Source organism: Drosophila ananassae, chromosome 3R (genome assembly GCF_017639315.1).
Source record: "Drosophila ananassae strain 14024-0371.13 chromosome 3R, ASM1763931v2, whole genome shotgun sequence".
In the NCBI taxonomy this organism is placed as follows: domain Eukaryota; kingdom Metazoa; phylum Arthropoda; class Insecta; order Diptera; family Drosophilidae; genus Drosophila; species Drosophila ananassae.
Window position 1 is genome coordinate 18,918,659 of NC_057930.1, and position 18,827 is coordinate 18,937,485.

General features: G+C 40.4%; 2 protein-coding genes across 4 annotated transcripts; both read right to left on the reverse strand.

Annotated features, from left to right (window-relative positions):
• Positions 1-230: 230 nt before the first annotated feature.
• LOC6498322 lies at positions 231-8,638 on the reverse strand. Of its 3 annotated transcripts, none has more exons than XM_044716077.1 (5): positions 8,622-8,638; positions 1,512-2,690; positions 1,267-1,419; positions 1,023-1,206; positions 231-960 (listed from the first exon to the last, which is right to left on the reverse strand). In XM_044716077.1, exons 2-5 carry the CDS (start codon positions 2,244-2,246, stop codon positions 626-628), a joined length of 1,407 nt encoding a protein of 468 aa, XP_044572012.1. In that variant the 5' UTR covers positions 2,247-2,690; positions 8,622-8,638; the 3' UTR covers positions 231-625. The 3 variants fall into 3 exon arrangements, with proteins under 3 accessions (XP_044572012.1, XP_044572011.1, XP_014762072.1); XM_044716076.1 differs by lacking the exon at positions 8,622-8,638 and adding an exon at positions 6,244-6,596; XM_014906586.3 differs by lacking the exon at positions 8,622-8,638 and adding an exon at positions 6,013-6,596.
• Positions 8,639-9,545: 907 nt separating this feature from the next.
• On the reverse strand, positions 9,546-17,712 carry LOC6498321 (medium-chain acyl-CoA ligase ACSF2, mitochondrial). Its single transcript, XM_001962505.4, has 3 exons — positions 17,462-17,712; positions 9,927-11,379; positions 9,546-9,863 (listed from the first exon to the last, which is right to left on the reverse strand). Exons 1-3 carry the CDS (start codon positions 17,533-17,535, stop codon positions 9,603-9,605), a joined length of 1,788 nt encoding a protein of 595 aa, XP_001962541.1. The 5' UTR covers positions 17,536-17,712; the 3' UTR covers positions 9,546-9,602.
• Positions 17,713-18,827: the final 1,115 nt, after the last annotated feature.

Here is an 18,827-nt window from a genome sequence, read left to right on the forward strand (position 1 = left end):
CGGCGATGCCAGGAATGACAAGTTCATAGCAGGCGCACAATTTTGACCCTGAGACGTTAATACGGCTAGACGACAGCTTATTATGTTATTTCAGTTCGATGAAAGGGAAATCTAAAGGATATCCTTGGTTGGGTATTTGTCCTTAGAGAAAGATAATAAAAGCGGAAATTGTGATTAAAATACAACAGAGTCTACTGAGTAGTTTCTTAAAAAAGTTTACACCTTTAACATTGGTTATATAGTATTTACAATCATTTATTTATTTCGTTCTTGCTATATATATATATGAAACCAATGTACAATATTAAATCTTGTAGTCGCATCGTTATCACTTAATTAGTTGAGTAGGTAAGGGTGCTTTCGTCACCAGGCCGAAATTTGGTTCGTCAACCTGCTGTTTAAAATGCAATTATGCTTACTGTCTAAAGACGTCGTTCTTTGATTTCTGTACAGGTCTAGGATGTGGATTGGTTGGGGATCAGGATGTGGATCAGGACTACAACTAGCGGTTACCACTAAGCATCTGACTCTTAAGTAAGCTCGGTAAGATTAGGCTTAGGCGAATAAATCTATTTTAATAACTAGGCATAAACACGAGTTTAACAAAGAGTTTCCCGGATCCCTCTTAGACCATCTGTACGGTTGGGTGGGGTTTCTCAATGAGACTGCTCTGGGCCTCCTTGTCCTTTTCCGTGGTTAATCCGAGCGAGGCGTGCTCCGGCTTCAGATAATAGTGCGGTGGTGCTGGCTTCGTGGGGGATAGTTGGTGGGCGTTCTTCTTTTGGCGTTCCCGGAGGAAGTGCAGCCTCACATAGTTGATGGGTATATCGACGCTATCGGCACCTACTCCCTCGCCATCGATGAACACTCCACGAACGAGGATGGAGTTGGAGCACTTGATGGCGGCCAGCAGCAGGAAAGGAATGATGTGTGTTAGCCAGAAACTCATTAGCCTGTCATCTGAAGAAATAAAACAGATTATCACACCTATATGCCTAATTAAGGTAACAATTTGTTCCTACCTGGATAGAGGTACACATCCAACAAGTTCCAAATGCCTCGCCAGGCATTCACGGCGCCAAAGAAGGTCATTAAATAGTAAATGTCGCAAATAATTAGTTTGAGGATGCCGCTTATCCGCCGGCATACATAGCGCATCAGGGGGTGGATGAGGAAGGTCACGAACACCGTCAGGTAACCAATCAACTGGTCGGGGAGAAGGTTATCAAATACAATTCACAATATAAGGATGACGAGGGCACTCACCAGCGAACCCCAGGCAGACTTTGCCCGGTCCCTGGGAAACAGGAGCAGATCAAAGATGCCCCAGACTCCGCGCCAGGCAATCACCACCAGACTTCCAATGACAAAGACCGAAAAGAGGGTGTCCAAAACATACAGGCCAGGTTGATGAAAACCCTACAAGAATTATTCACAAAAAGAGGAGATATAGTAACTAGAATCATTATAATACACTATATATTTAATATATCAATATATTTTATACTTACGGGTATTTTGAACATGGTGTCCACCTCGAAGTAGTCGCTCTTGTGGTCCATGGTTACCGTGTAGGGGGCAGCTCCCAGGTTCCTCAGCGTGCGCGTGGCCACCAGGAAGATGAGAGCAATCGTCGTAACCACAGAAACGATGATCAGGGAGTCCACACTGGTGAGCCAGTCGCAGAGGATCCACGCCCCACGCCACATGTTCACGCACACGATGCCGAATACGGCCGTATAGAGCCGCGACACTATGTAGTAGGTGAGTCGCCGCCTATCCGGATGAATGTAGTCCTTGAAGAAATTCTGCGTTACGGTGAAGATAAAGTGGCCGAGTCCGCCGATGAGGAAACTGGCCATGGCGGAGAGAGGCACACTGCTGGGAAAGAGATACACGCCCATCAGCTCCCAAGTGCCGCGCCAGTAGGCGATCACACAGGGTGCCACCACCATACAGGAGAGCATGATGTCCAGGAACTCGAGCAGCAGTTCGTGGAGATTCCTCCGCGGCGTCTCCGCCTCCAGGCGCTTCTCGCAGGCAGTACCATGTCCGTGTGAATGGTGGTGGGGCAGGTGGCTGGGATGTGAGGCGGTGTGCAGGTGCGGATGGTGGTGGGCTGGATGTTGCAGGAGCTGCTGGTCGGCACCCGCCGGACCATGGCAATGAGATTTCTGCGACCTGGCGCTGGTGCTCACGATGATCGGCGTGGGGCTGGCCGGCGTGCCCTTGTCCGTGGCCAACATTTTTAATTATTTTTTGGTTTGGCTGATAGTTGGAGGTCCCGGGTCTTTCCGAACTCGGAGCTCAGGGCTAATCTGTTTAATTGCTGCCTAATTGGCGCTACGGATATTGCGCCTGTCTGGATGGGCGGCTGGTGCTCTGGCGGGGACCGCTCCTGCTGGCTGCTCGGCTGATTTTGGAATACCCGTAGTCAGGTAGCGCTATGCATTCCGTAGCCGGAGAGAGCGCACTTACTGGTCCTCTCCTCCGGAACCGTCACCGTCGCTGCATCGCCGCTCCGGTGATAATAATCTGGCACTGATAATTACTTGTCTATCTGGGCACCCCTCTCCGCCGGCAATCTTCTTCCCAAGCCAATCTCTGTCTATCGCTTCTTTGTCTGGCCGCAGTTGCATAATCTGCATCCACTGTCACATCCACTCCGAGGTTGCCATTTGCCCACTCGTCTGAAAAAAGGGGGAATCGCAAAGAAACCTTATGAGTGGCTTATCAGACTCGTAATACCATCCATTAATCTTTACACCGCCTTTAGAGCCTTCAAATAATCATGAAAAAATATAGTCCTAGGGAGCTGATAATTAGTGAATAGTTTTCAGTTTATAGACCTGGCAGCTGTCTACTACAGATCACTTATCACACAACTTGCCCATTCAATCCGACTTTTTCCAGTACTAACCCAGATTTCAAAGGGGATCTTCGTATAACTTGTGCTTGTCTTAGGGCAGGTTTACTTAACAATGGCCTGATAACAGCCTCGACACTTGAAAGCCATCTTTCAATTCTTTAATCTTTGATCTTAAACGTGAAAAAGCAAAAAATAATACAAGGAAATCGGTTGAATGCCTCCAGTTTCCGATTGGGAGGGATTATATTTTAAGAATTTATATTATTCGGGTCTTACGTAGAAAAGAAATGGAAAAATAGTTTTTAAAAACTTGTTTCGGTTTTTATTTTATCAATAATTTTAGGAAATATATATATAGACTTATATGAAAATCAGAAACAAGTAAATATATCCTATTCCCTGATTCTAATTTGAAAAAAGAATGACTTAAAATCCTTCTTTAATGAAATAGCTTTTAACTACCTATAACATAATTTACCAAGAATTTAAGAAGCCCTTCCATGTGACTCATTAAAACAGTCACATTGAAACTTGTTTACCAATTCCAGAAACTCAAAAAAAGCCAGCATAATAAAGGATTCCCCACATGATCCCTAAATGGTGGGTATTACAGGGTATTAAGTAATCTAGCCCGTGTGATATGAATTGCCATACCGATGTTTGCCCCAGATTTTATGGAGATCACCTGAGAGAGAGATCAGAGCTCTTTTCCTGATAACTCAACGTCAACGTGACAATTTTTGTGTGCTGAGTGGCCTCTCCGCTCGGCACTTAAGTCCCGAGGGGCTCCGACTTATCTCAAGTGACTTAATAGATCCAATTTAAGATCAACGCCGCAGGTCCAAGAGCTTTGATTAAAAGTAAAATGCCACCGAAACAAAAAGCGAAAGTGATCCGCTGGACACGGCAGGGCATCCAAAGTGTCAGAGTCTTGAACTTGTGCCACTTGAACTTGTCACTTAAGGCGCCGGGTCAGGGGCACATGCCAAGTGGTGGCAAGGGATTCCGGGAACTACTCGCATGTTGTACAATTATACAATGATGCAATGTATGCCAAGGAGGTGAGAAGGCGATTTTGTCTATTGCAATTTTTAAAATCCTTAAAGATAGATTATTTGAAATTTCCTTGAAGGAAAGGCCACCACTGCGTATGAGTGATATTTTATTCGGGCATTTTATTCTTATCCAAATATAAATATAAATTAAAGAGAAAAATATAAGAAATTATCTCTTAATCCTAAAGCTAACATAACATTGAATTGAGTTTCTTCTAAAAATAAACTGAGAAATAATAAATTCTGAAATGATTTCATTATATGTGGTCTCTACGGTGTGCGCCAAATCAATTATGATTTGGCAGTGTCTAATTAGTCCTCCCCCCGATTGAAATTAGTGCAGGATGTTTCCTATTTTCGCGTTGCCATTTCGCTGGCTGATCTGGTCGTCTGTCTGGGCAACGCGGCGTATGCGCGATAATTAAACATGCGACTTTCATATGGGGCTGTCGGCGAAGGTCCGAGCTGGGATTTTGTCGGTTGTTGCTGCTCCAGCTGAGGCTGCTGTAGTAGCTAATGTTTCAACTGCTGTTTGGGTCAAGCGCATTCGGATTTAAATCTGAGTGGTGGATGCACCGGCCAAATGGACGGCCCACTGAGCGGCTCATTGAGCCCAGCAAGACTTCCTCGTTTGGGGCAGCAGATCGTGATGGTTTCGGGGATTCAAGGGGATTCGGGTATGTAGTTGCAGATGCAACAACAGATGATTCTAATTTAGGCCCATGGATCGAGAGGGTAGATGGAGAGGGAGCGGCTCTACTGATTTCAAGTTCAAACTCCCCAAGTGGGCCAAGTGACGTTTCAATGCAATGCCAGTAGTAGTATACCTCATCCCGCTAGTATCCCGCTCTCATTGCACATTGTACTCCAATTATGTCGGCTAATTGACAAAGAACGGGTGACAATTCAAATGCCAAATTGGACGTCGAGCTATAGCGACTTTTACTCAATTTTTGCAAGGTTCTTGATAAGTTTGACGATTCCCGGCCCCCGAGTTACGACTTGGCTTCAAGCTAATTAGGTTTGCCAACACAAATACTATATAATGCTGTCCATAACACTATCATCTGTCCATACATATATCTGAATCAGATAGCTAAACAAATGTGAATACTGTTGGAGATAAGGCCAACTCGGCCAAACACTGAAATCCCGCCAAATTCCGACTTTTATTTGGTTATTGTTGAATGTTTACGATCGGCTTGTGATTCCTAATTTGCCTTTGACTAATTCCAATGGGGTTTGAGGTGCGATAATGGCCAGGGTAGATGTCTTTACAGCACGTCGTCAGTCCAATATTTGTCTGGGATATTATCAGTTACTAAGTGCTCGCTTTACTGCCTTTATAGGGTTGAATAATCGCACCATTTGATCATCATGCCAATCTAAAGTCGGGGGATGGGAGAATAATTTCTATATTGATCTTCTGGCACCTTTTATTTGCGTTTCGATAGTGATTTGTCGAAAGCTATTGTTGAAAAGTTATAGATCCAAGATCACGTTTCTTTAGGGTATGTCCCAGTTTACTTTTAAAGAAATGATTTTAAGAATTTTAGAGTAGGCAGGAGTTTCTCGAAAATGTATAATTTTCTACTAATATAGATTAGTAATTTCTTTTTGAACAATCTAAACTATATCTTTAAAAAAGTGTAGCCTTGACCAACATTGCGTATGAGTGATATTTCAACTAATCGCCCCATTAAGTGGAGTTCGTTTAATCACACTTCATGTGAACTAAACTCTTTTCCAAAATTTAATATTAAATACAATCTTATTCGATCAGCAAACTAATTATAAATGTTCCCATGTTTTCAACTGCTCCGATAAGATATACCATACGAATCGGGGCAATCGTTCGACAATCGTTATGCCTTATCATTTATCGATTTACAAATATTACAAAATAAAATTTTTGGACTTTGCGAAATATGCGTGGACCATGGAAGATAAACACAACAAACACACACAACACACCCACACATTGCAACACACGCGCGAAAAAGACACACAACCTCACACACACACACACACAGGAACAACAACTATGGACTGTAATAAATTTATACAAAAACAAAAACATGGGATTACCGTTTAAAATTAGCAGAGCTTGCTGGCGTTGCTACTGCTGATATTTTTTTTTATTTATTTATTTTGTTTTTTTTTTTTGTTTTATTTGATGCTGCTGCTGCGGCTTTGTGGGTGCGTAAGATATGGGTGCGAAAGAGAAAGGGTTGCAGCGTTTTGCACTTTTTATGCTTTTTTTTTACAAGCGACTAATTTAAAAGGAACTACCATATGATTCGGATTGCACACACGCACCGGAAGTGATCGTGGTTATCGATTTCGTTCGATTATCCGTTCGGTTACCGTTAGCTCGACCGTTAGACGTGGGCCGCAGGTGATTGATGCTCGAATGCGCGAACACGACTTCTGGCGCTACTATATATATGCCTATACTCGTAGGAATCGGCTTAGCCCAGCCGTACAACCACACAAAGGCACTCTCCGGCACATACACACACACACACACACACACCAACACACACTACCGACACACAGTTGCAATCTAGTTTATTTGTACGGTTGTTTGAACTCGGCGGACTGGACTGTTTGCTCGGAATTGTTTTTGTTTTCCGCGATCAGAACGCTCGACAGTCGCCGGTGGCCGCAGAAGATGAACTGGAAAACTGAACAGGGAGCTGGGAACTAAAACTGCGTCTGATTGGGGTCTCGGACTGGGACTGAGTGTGCCGGATTTGGCACTCACGGACCCCCAAAAGCCCCGACGAATAATGAGAAAAAATAAATCGCAACCACGGCTTAGTCCCCCATCTCATCGAGTCGAAATCCAAGCTTCAGCTCATAAAGCATAAAATCCCGCTCACTATCGATAAAGATATCTGAACTAGGGCTTTTTAAATCTCCATGAAAACTAAATTTGTTTTTCCAGTTTTTTTGATATTTTTCTGAAATTTCGAAACCACTAAAGTGGTCTTCTATTAATACTTGCGTGGAGAAATATTGGAAATTGTCAAATACCAAGAGCTTTCTGTTTCTTGGATCTGAAATGGAAAAGTTCTTGGTCCAGTTAGGTCATTCTTTTGATATACTTTGTTGGTTTAGCCTTTGAACTCAACTCTATGATAACAGGTGCTTGTTATTTAATTAATAATTAATTTGCAAGTTGATTAAGAAACGATTACACAGTCGTCACCTGTATTAAAAATGGTATAATATTACAGGCATCAGTAATATATCACAAATTAGCATGGAATTGTTTCAATTATTAGGCGCGGAAATTAGTTCACAGTCTTGAAATGCTTGAAAAATTCAATTTGCGCATTAATATTATCGAAACCTAATGGGATCGCTACAAAATTGAATAACTAGTAGCTTTTTATTAGTTTTTTATGAGTGTTAATTTTATAATTGTTGCCACCGTCGCGTAACAAAGTCGAAAGGGAAAACAAATTTTGAAATAATTCGCACTTAATAAACTCATAAAAACTATGCAAGTGCATAGATGCAATCTATAAATATTCAATTACGTTTGGGAACTAGGAAAGCGACTAGTGTCTACTAGATCATAGACAGTTCTACTTTCCATTCAACTGCATTCGCTTAATTTATGCGTGAATAATTTTAGATAACAGAAATTAATATTAAGATTGTGCAAAGAAATAAATTCAATTAGCTACTGTTTGACAGGTTTTGATTTATATCGCAATTGAAACGAAATTCCCATCCATCCCGTGCATAAAATATACTAATTCTCCTCATGACAGGGATTTGTGATTAGATTAGACTCTTTTAATAGTCATCTTCAAAAGAGTTCTTCAATTATAATCAATTGCCTGTTTATGGCAGTCGGTTGTGATTTTCCTTTGTCCGATTCAAAGACTCGTGATTTAATAGAAGTTGGGGTTTTTTTTCATTGGCCAATGTTTAATTGGCGAAAATCCTAATAGTTATTTATTGGTCATCCATTTCAAGGTTAGCTGAGATTGTTTTGGCCAAAACTCAAGTACCTGTCTGGAGATTAATCTTTGTTTTGAAGTTTACTAATTTAAGGGATTTCATTGTCGAATTAAATCAGAAAGGTTTGGTGAAAGCCTGAAAAATACTGATACCTGAAACCTTTCTGAAGCTTTCTTTTGAATAAAATCTTTTAGTTATATTACTCATTTGTTACTGTGATTATTTGGTTATTTGTTTAATGATTTGTACACTTTTTACTTTAAAAAAAATAGTTCAAATATGTGGACTAATTACCAATTTTTAAATGCACTATTGTTATTGTTCTGGTCAATTATAGGCCGTCTTTTTCAAATTTCTCAATTGCAGCTTTATCTTTCCGGCTTCCAGATAACCACTATCAAAACTTTGGAAATGAAGAAACTGTAGGAGCCGACTGATATGTTTGTAAAGACGTTCACAACATTACTAACCTACCGCAAGATAGAAACTGGCTAAAACGAAAAAACTTCTTCGTCTATTGTTTTATTTTCTGCTATATCACCGACTCAGTTATTCCAATGTCAACTGACCCAGGTTTTTCGGTCACTCCTATGCAAATGAAGAGCGTCTCCAAAAAAATCACAACTCACTGATTTCTTTTCGTTTGCTGGATTATTTATTAATTTTATTAATTAGCCTAAAGACGCAGTATAGACAAGCCATGTGAAATATTTACATACGTCTCCTCTCCGTTTTGGGCGCGTGTTGATCACAAACTGAGCCGTTGACGTTGCCAAATATTTGGACATCATAGGCGCCCAAAATCGTTGGCGTTATCGCCTCGGAACTGGGCTGATAAGAGCAACCCGAGAGGAAGGTATTCTGGCTGTACACTTACTCCACCCTCGACTTGACTGGCCTATTCCTATTCCAGTTCTATTCCATCGTTTTGATTAGAAATTTATGTAAACGGTGTCGCTCCAACTGGTGTATCATCTGTATTTTTCCGTAATAGTCTGATATTCGTTTTAAATCTTGTTCTGGGTTAAAATGCGATGAGTAGAGCCCGCGCTATCGAAGAGCTGCGAAAAACACAAACATAAAGGCCCAATCAGGCTGCGTTGCCGGGTCATAAAAGATCGAGCAATGACTGCTATCGGATCTCGATGCTCCATGTCGAATGGGTTCGGACTTTTGCGCGATTAAAGTCGCCTCCAAATCGCTAGGTTTGTTTGCACGTTCTTAAGGCTTTATCTCCGAAGGCACGTTACTTGTTTTTGCGTTCTATTTTGTTCCACTTCATCCTTACACATGCTATTCTTCAAAAGAATTATTTTTATTGGCTGGAGAGTAATAAATTTCATATATTTAAACTTTATTTCAGAGTTCACAGGTGTGCAGTTCCTATAAAAGTAGTAATGAACCACATAACAGCAATATTTTGCCAATCCTAACCCTTTTCCACTTAACTAAAAGTATAATAAAATATAATTGAAATGAAATTTATGTTATTTTGCATCGGTTGTCACTTTTTGTACAAGAAATTCCAAAATATTCCATAAATATCGAACGCAATCTGAAAAACCAAAATTTTTCAAAGGCCCCTAAAAGTATGCTTTAGAAAAGGCTACTCCGCAACAAATGATCGAAAGAACAAGGTCAGATTTAAATTTTAAAACTTAATTTATTGTTTTATTTATACAGTTAATTGCATCTTATATCTAAGCCCTGGCAGCGTTTCGGCCTTGGCCCTGTCTCTCCTTAAATGCTTGTACTAGTTTGAACTTCTGGATCTTGCCAGATGTAGTCTTCGGGAATGAGTCTACGGGAATCACAAATCGGGGTATTTTGAAGTGGGCCAGCTTTCCCTTGCTGTACGCCTTTAAAGCCTCTGCGGTGAAGGAGGCGGGGTCCACGCCCTCATTAAGGCGGACAAAGGCGCACACCTCCTCGCCCAGTCGCTCGTCCGGAACACCAATAACCTGAAAAATAATATCAAATGTTATTAAAAATGTTTAAGAAACCAAAAAGAAAAGACAACTCACATGTGCTTCAATAATCTGCGGATGGGCATTTAAAAAGTCTTCGATCTCTTTGGGGAAAATGTTCTCGCCGCCGCGAATTATCATCTCCTTGAGGCGGCCCACAATGCGTCCGTATCCGTTCGCCTCCAGGATAAACTGATCGCCAGTGCGCAGCCACTTGTCCTTGCCAATGGTTTCCGTGGTCTTCTCCTCATCGCCGTGGTAGCCGAGCATGGTAACATATCCTCGTACACACAGTTCTCCTGGCTGTCCGTAAGGTACACACTTGCCCTCGGCATCCACCACCTTGGCCTCGATGTGATCCTGTATGTGACCCACTGAGTTGAGGACAATATCATCATGGTCACCAGGCAGGGACTGGAAGATGACAGCCGTGGTCTCCGTCAGCCCATAAACACTTCGAACGGATTCAACGCCAAGGACCTCTCGCACATCTTTAATTAGTTGCGGCGAAACAATAGCACCTCCGGTAATGGCTTTCTTGATCTTGCCCAGCGGCAGTTTCAGTTTCCGTTGGGTATTCACCAAATCCACGTACATGGTTGGTGTTCCGTGGAGTACTGAGCACTTCTCATTGACGATTGCGTGAAGCGAGTCCTTTGGACTGAAACCAGCGGCTGGAAGCACCATGGTGGCTCCCTTAGTCATCGCACCCATGATCGTGATGACCACTCCAAAAGCATGGAACATTGGAACCTGGACGCAGATTCTTTCGCCTGCCAGTTCGTTCCGGTTGCCCACATGGATGCCATTGTTCACAAAGTTATAATGGGACAGAGCAGCCGCCTTGGGGTTTCCGGTGGTTCCGGACGTAAATTGAATATTGCAGGGGGACTCGGGGAGAACTTCGTTCTGGATTTTCGATATCTTCTCGCGCTCCGACTTGTTGGCCAAGTCCAGAAGGTCGTCGAAACGAAGGGCTCCCTTTAAACCGTCGTTGCTGTCGATGATCACCGATTGCAGATGCGGAAACTTCTCACTGCGGATCTTTCCCGACTCTGCGCCAGCAATCTCCGGGCAGATGCCCCTCAAAATCTCGTAATAGTTCTGGGACTTAAAGGTCTCCGGCGCAATGATAGCCTTGATGTTTACTTTGTTCAGACAGTAGGCCACCTCGGGTCCCTGGAAGGCGGGATTGATGCCCACCGAGGTGAGACCGGCTCGAGCAGCTCCCATCATGCCCAGGTACCAATGCATATAGTTCGGAGCCCACAGACCCACTGCGTCCCCTCGCTGGAGACCCAGCTTCAGCAGACCCGCCGCCAAGCCATCCGCTTCCTCCAGCAAGCTCTTGAAAGTGTACCGTTTTCCCTCGTGGCACGAGACAATAGCCTCAGTATTTCCAAACTCCGCTGCCGATAGTTCCAATTGGCTTCCAATGGTGCGGTACACCAGCGGCTCCTTGCCCACATGATGTTTGTGGCTAATCAGAACTGGAAGTGATGTGGAGATGCTAAAAAATTGAGAAATATGAAAAAATAAATTTAATTTAATATTTTGAAATTGAATTGGTAGGTATCATACAACTTATTTCAATAATCCCACAATTCTAAATGGTTTTTATGGAAATAAACAGAAACAAATTTTAAAGGAACAATGCGATGGCTATATCTTGGCCAATTTTCCTCCGATTTGACCTAATCGATTTGTAGATCGATTCTCTATGATACTGCATCAAAATCTAAAAACAAAATATTTTTGAGATTTTTTGGCCTGAAAAGTGCCTGGAAGACCATTATGGTCCCCTGCGATGGCTATATCTTTGCCAATTTCCATCCGATTCTTAAGCGGAATACCTTAAACGATTTGTGGATCGATTCTCCATGATTTTCATTTAAATCTAGGAACAAAATATTTTTGAGATTTTTTGTCAAAATTTCTGGAGGATCCCCTTCGAAATTATCAAAAGTGCCTGGAGGGACAATATGGTCCCCTGCGATGGCTATATCTTGGCCAATTTCCATCTGATTCTTGAGCGGAATACCTTAATCGATTTGTGGATCGATTCTCCATGATTCTGCATCAAAATCTAGGAACAAAATATTTTTGAGATTTTTTGTCAAAATTTCTGGGGGATCCCCGTCGAAATTATGAAAAGTGCATGGAAGGATAATATGGCCCCTAGCGATGGCTATATCTTTGCCAATTTTCCTCCGATTCTTAAGCGGAATACCTTAATCGATTTGTGGATCGATTCTCCATGATTCTGCATCAAAATCTAGGAACAAAATATTTTTGAGGTTTTTTGTCAAAATTTCTGGGGGATCCCCTTCGAAATCATGAAAAGTGCCTGGAGGGACAATATGGTCCCCTGCGATGGCTATATCTTGGCCAATTTCCATCCGATTCTGGAGCGGAATACCTTAATCGATTTGTGGATCGATTCTCCATGATTCTGCATCAAAATCTAGGAACAAAATATTTTTGAGATTTTTTGTCAAAATTTCTGGGGGATCCCCTTCGAAATTATGAAAAGTGCATGGAAGGATAATATGGCCCCTAGCGATGGCTATATCTTTGCCAATTTTCCTCCGATTCTTAAGCGGAATACCTTAATCGATTTGTGGATCGATTCTCCATGATTCTGCATCAAAATCTAGGAACAAAATATTTTTGAGATTTTTTGTCAAAATTTCTGGGGGATCCCCTTCAAAATTATGAAAAGTGCCTGGAGGGACAATATGGTCCCCTGCGATGGCTATATCTTGGCCAATTTCCATCTGATTCTTGAGCGGAATACCTTAATCGATTTGTGGATCGATTTTCCATGATTCTGCATCAAAATCTAGGAACAAAATATTTTTGAGATTTTTTGTCAAAATTTCTGGGGGATCCCCTTCGAAATTATGAAAAGTGCATGGAAGGATAATATGGCCCCTAGCGATGGCTATATCTTTGCCAATTTTCCTCCGATTCTTAAGCGGAATACCTTAATCGATTTGTGGATCGATTCTCCATGATTCTGCATCAAAATCTAGGAACAAAATATTTTTGAGATTTTTTGTCAAAATTTCTGGGGGATCCCCTTCGAAATCATGAAAAGTGCCTGGAGGGACAATATGGTCCCCTGCGATGGCTATATCTTGGCCAATTTCCATCCGATTCTGGAGCGGAATACCTTAATCGATTTGTGGATCGATTCTCCATGATTCTGCATCAAAATCTAGGAACAAAATATTTTTGAGATTTTTTGTCAAAATTTCTGGGGGATCCCCTTCGAAATTATGAAAAGTGCATGGAAGGATAATATGGCCCCTAGCGATGGCTATATCTTTGCCAATTTTCCTCCGATTCTTAAGCGGAATACCTTAAACGATTTGTGCATCGATTCTTCATAATTCTGCTTCAAAATCTAAGAATAAAATATTTTTGAGAATTTTTGTCAAAATTTCTGGGGGATCCCCTTCGAAATCATGAAAAGTGCCTGGAGGGACAATATGGTCCCCTGCGATGGCTATATCTTGGCCAATTTCCATCCGATTCTTGAGCGGAATACCTTAATCGATTTGTGGATCGATTCTCCATGATTCTGCATCAAAATCTAGGAACAAAATATTTTTGAGATTTTTTGTCAAAATTTCTGGGGGATCCCCTTCGAAATTATGAAAAGTGCATGGAAGGATAATATGGCCACTAGCGATGGCTATATCTTTGCCAATTTTCCTCCGATTCTTAAGCGGAATACCTTAATCGATTTGTGGATCGATTCTCCATGATTCTGCATCAAAATCTAGGAACAAAATATTTTTGAGATTTTTTGTCAAAATTTCTGGGGGATCCCCTTCGAAATTATGAAAAGTGCCTGGAGGGACAATATGGTCCCCTGCGATGGCTATATCTTGGCCAATTTCCATCCGATTCTGGAGCGGAATACCTTAATCGATTTGTGGATCGATTCTCCACGATTCTGCATCAAAATCTAGGAACAAAATATTTTTGAGATTTTTTGTCAAAATTTCTGGGGGATCCCCTTCGAAATTATGAAAAGTGCATGGAAGGATAATATGGCCCCTAGCGATGGCTATATCTTTGCCAATTTTCCTCCGATTCTTAAGCGGAATACCTTAATCGATTTGTGGATCGATTCTCCATGATTCTGCATCAAAATCTAGGAACAAAATATTTTTGAGATTTTTTGTCAAAATTTCTGGGGGATCCCCTTCAAAATTATGAAAAGTGCCTGGAGGGACAATATGGTCCCCTGCGATGGCTATATCTTGGCCAATTTCCATCTGATTCTTGAGCGGAATACCTTAATCGATTTGTGGATCGATTCTCCATGATTCTGCATCAAAATCTAGGAACAAAATATTTTTGAGATTTTTTGTCAAAATTTCTGGGGGATCCCCTTCGAAATTATGAAAAGTGCATGGAAGGATAATATGGCCCCTAGCGATGGCTATATCTTTGCCAATTTTCCTCCGATTCTTAAGCGGAATACCTTCATCGATTTGTGGATCGATTCTCCATGATTCTGCATCAAAATCTAGAAACAAAATATTTTTGAGATTTTTTGTCAAAATTTCTGGGGGATCCCCTTCGAAATTATGAAAAGTGCCTGGAGGGACAATATGGTCCCCTGCGATGGCTATATCTTGGCCAATTTCCATCTGATTCTTAAGCGGAATACCTTAATCGATTTGTGGATCGATTCTCCATGATTCTGCATCAAAATCTAGGAACAAAATATTTTTAAGATTTTTTGTCAAAATTTCTGGGGGATCCCCTTCGAAATCATGAAAAGTGCCTGGAGGGACATATGGTCCCCTGCGATGGCTATATCTTGGCCAATTTCCATCCGATTCTGGAGCGGAATACCTTAATCGATTTGTGGATCGATTCTCCATGATTCTGCTTCAAAATCTAGGAACAAAATATTTTTGAGATTTTTTGTCAAAATTTCTGGGGGATCCCCTTCGAAATTATGAAAAGTGCATGGAAGGATAATATGGCCCCTAGCGATGGCTATATCTTTGCCAATTTTCCTCCGATTCTTAAGCGGAATACCTTAAACGATTTGTGCATCGATTCTTCATAATTCTGCTTCAAAATCTAAGAATAAAATATTTTTGAGAATTTTTGTCAAAATTTCTGGGGGATCCCCTTCGAAATCATGAAAAGTGCCTGGAGGGACAATATGGTCCCCTGCGATGGCTATATCTTGGCCAATTTCCATCCGATTCTTGAGCGGAATACCTTAATCGATTTGTGGATCGATTCTCCATGATTCTGCATCAAAATTTAGGAACAAAATATTTTTGAGATTTTTTGTCAAAATTTCTGGGGGATCCCCGTCGAAATTATGAAAAGTGCATGGAAGGATAATATGGCCCCTAGCGATGGCTATATCTTTGCCAATTTTCCTCCGATTCTTAAGCGGAATACCTTAATCGATTTGTGGATCGATTCTCCATGATTCTGCATCAAAATCTAGGAACAAAATATTTTTGAGATTTTTTGTCAAAATTTCTGGGGGATCCCCTTCGAAATTATGAAAAGTGCATGGAAGGATAATATGGCCCCTAGCGATGGCTATATCTTTGCCAATTTTCCTCCGATTCTTAAGCGGAATACCTTAAACGATTTGTGCATCGATTCTTCATAATTCTGCTTCAAAATCTAAGAATAAAATATTTTTGAGAATTTTTGTCAAAATTTCTGGGGGATCCCCTTCGAAATCATGAAAAGTGCCTGGAGGGACAATATGGTCCCCTGCGATGGCTATATCTTGGCCAATTTCCATCCGATTCTTGAGCGGAATACCTTAATCGATATGTGGATCGATTCTCCATGATTCTGCATCAAAATTTAGGAACAAAATATTTTTGAGATTTTTTGTCAAAATTTCTGGGGGATCCCCGTCGAAATTATGAAAAGTGCATGGAAGGATAATATGGCCCCTAGCGATGGCTATATCTTTGCCAATTTTCCTCCGATTCTTAAGCGGAATACCTTAATCGATTTGTGGATCGATTCTCCATGATTCTGCATCAAAATCTAGAAACAAAATATTTTTAAGATTTTTTGTCAAAATTTCTGGGGGATCCCCTTCAAAATTATGAAAAGTGCCTGGAGGGACAATATGGTCCCCTGTGATGGCTATATCTTGGCCAAATTCCATCTGATTCTTGAGCGGAATACCTTAATCGATTTGTGGATCGATTCTCCATGATTCTGCATCAAAATCTAGGAACAAAATATTTTTGAGATTTTTTGTCAAAATTTCTGGGGGATCCCCTTCGAAATTATGAAAAGTGCATGGAAGGATAATATGGCCCCTAGCGATGGCTATATCTTGGCCAATTTCCATCTGATTCTTGAGCGGAATACCTTAATCGATTTGTGGATCGATTCTCCATGATTCTGCATCAAAATCTAGAAACAAAATATTTTTAAGATTTTTTGTCAAAATTTCTGGGGGATCCCCTTCGAAACCATGAAAAGTGCATGGAAGGACAATATGGCCCCTGCGATGGCTATATTTTGGCCAATTTCCATCTGATTCATCATTCTGTATCAAAATCTATCAAAAAAGTATTTGTGAGATTTGTATATCCTTACAGAGGTTGTTAAAAGTTTCCTCAAATTGCAATGCTCCTCCCGAAAGAAGGTTTTCCTTCTTGTTATATATTGATGAAGTTCAGTATCAGTATTATAGTAAATACTAAGATAAAGTTTTATGAAAACAAAGATTTCCTGATTTTGAAACAAGTTTTTCTAAATACGTGTCTACGTGTCAAAAAATGTATAAGTTGACTTGACATTTGGCGGGTTGGCACCCTCGCTAAATATAAAAGCTTTTTAATCAAAAGCTTAATATTAAATTTCTGTTAAAGTGGGTGTGAGTATGCCAACAAAGGTATTATCATTTGATTTACTACTATAATTTTTTTTTATTTTTTAAGTACATGCATTTCACTAGCTATTGATGTCTTTCAAGATTGGCGCGTGCCGGCAGATGTTACAAGAAAATTAAAAAAAAAAAGATTACAGCTCTTTATATACTCTATAGCAATGTTTACGTTAGATGTAATGCATACGTAGTATTGTAATGGTAAAAAAAATTACAGTGACTGGTAATGAGACGTTTAACTTTGGCTGCTAAGAGTCTGCCATAAATTATCAAGCGAATGGAAATTTCTGCTCGCGATTTGCTTATCATATTTTTAAAGTCATCTAATTAATACAAGATAATTAACGCCACCCGATCGGTATATTTTTGGCCCCCAATCCATTGCCTGCCACGCCCTCTTTTAAGCCTGGGTTATAATGAATAGTTGGACTAAAAATAATATCTCAAACAAAGACTGGGGCAACTGTACCACCAATCTGGAATCTGAATTGTTACGCAATTCTCTGGGCAGATTTCGAGGGTGAGGACGTGGTGGTGGGGGGGTTCGTATATAAAACACCCTATCCAAAAATTGCGCATTTAGATAATGGAAGATTTTCCTTAATCACTTCACTCAGGTACTTCATGATATAAAAATTAGGAAAACAACTTTTCAAAGGATTCGTGTCCTTGAGCATCCTACCTGCGAATCGACTTGAAGACACATTTCTGCCTCAAGGCAAATCTGGAGACCGTTTGCAGCTTTCCGTTCAACATATTGGATATCACAGCGTTTTTTTTAGTTTAAAATATAATAATAACCATACTATGCACAAAAAAACTATATGATAGAATTTATATTAGAAAACTATTTCGTGAATGATTTTTTCCCTTTTGAGGAAGTTCAGGAACGTCTGATGCCCGTCAAGTTCTGAAGCAAACTGAGCGGAGGGGTTCCAATAATCACATATTCTCCGCAGCTTTTTTTTTCTGCCGGTTTTATATACAAGTGTTTGAACTTTATTATTATTATGATTTTGTTGTTGGCTAGAAAAGATCGTTTTCAGCGCCGCATTTGTTTTGCTTTGTTTGCTTTTTCTTGGCTTTGCCACACGTGCTGGCTGTGTCCTATCATGGTGTGCGAGTGTTTGTGTTTTTGTTTTTTATTTGTTTTATTTTCCGGGCTATTTGATTAACCAGTTGACAGAGAAAAGCTTTTTTGAAGGTCAGTGGCGTGCTAAGAGGGGTTAAGATAACAAAACAATTTTATTTAAAAAACTTATTATTAAACCTATTATATGAAATAGTTTTCCATTTGAATTCTTTCAATTAAAACCCCCCTCAAGCATACATCTCTAAGCCCCTGCATAATGTTTGAAGCTTTTTGGCTGTGGCGTGATTCCCTGCATTGTTTGGGTTCTCCCCTCTATAATATGTCCATATGTTCCTACAGAGATCCAACAGGGGAGTCAATTGGGAACCTTTGTATGTCTATTTAATAAAATAAAATTGGATATGGACAATAAAAGGACGGGCGTCATTGGTATAGATTTATTAGTTTCTAGAATCACTTATTTTTATTAAATATTGTCGACTACTGTATCACAGTCAAGTATTTGTTTGTTTAGTCCGATAGTGGTATCTACTAACTTGTTCACAAAATATTTATTATTACACGGCCAAAATAAAATGCCAAGTATTTGGGTTTTCAGTTTCCCCAAAAGATAATGTCTAACTAAACTGATAAGAAAACAGTCTCTATCAGATAAGAAAAGCTCATATGGCTGCTCTTGGAGCATTGACTTGGGCATCCCTGATAAGTTTAGTAGACGACATTATCGTTTTGCTTGGAATAGCCTATTATCGCTGTCGATAATAATATCAGACCCCATGAGAAGGCGATGTCTGCCCCTACCGAATTAGTACTGTTTTGATTGACTTAAAGATAATTAATAAGGCATAAGAATCAGAATAGACATATATAACACATTTAGATCATTTATACATGTGCTAGGTTAAATTTAAAATATCTACAATATAAACTAGCAGTTATGGCTATAAGTAATAAG

What these genes read in the sequence shown, in the direction of transcription:
- LOC6498322 (XM_044716077.1), bottom strand. Translation starts at nt 2,246, where the DNA reads ATGTTGGCCACGGACAAGGGCACGCCGGCCAGCCCCACGCCGATCATC. An exon ending in AGTCTGCCTGGGGTTCGCTG is followed by an intron (nt 1,207 to 1,266) that starts GTGAGTGCCCTC and finishes CTCCCCGACCAG; the next exon opens with TTGATTGGTTACCTGACGGT. An exon ending in GGATGTGTACCTCTATCCAG is followed by an intron (nt 961 to 1,022) that starts GTAGGAACAAAT and finishes TTATTTCTTCAG; the next exon opens with ATGACAGGCTAATGAGTTTC.
- LOC6498321 (XM_001962505.4), bottom strand. Translation starts at nt 17,535, where the DNA reads ATGTTGAACGGAAAGCTGCAAACGGTCTCCAGATTTGCCTTGAGGCAG. An exon ending in GTCTTCAAGTCGATTCGCAG is followed by an intron (nt 11,380 to 17,461) that starts GTAGGATGCTCA and finishes TCAATTTTTTAG; the next exon opens with CATCTCCACATCACTTCCAG. An exon ending in CGCAGATTATTGAAGCACAT is followed by an intron (nt 9,864 to 9,926) that starts GTGAGTTGTCTT and finishes ATTATTTTTCAG; the next exon opens with GTTATTGGTGTTCCGGACGA.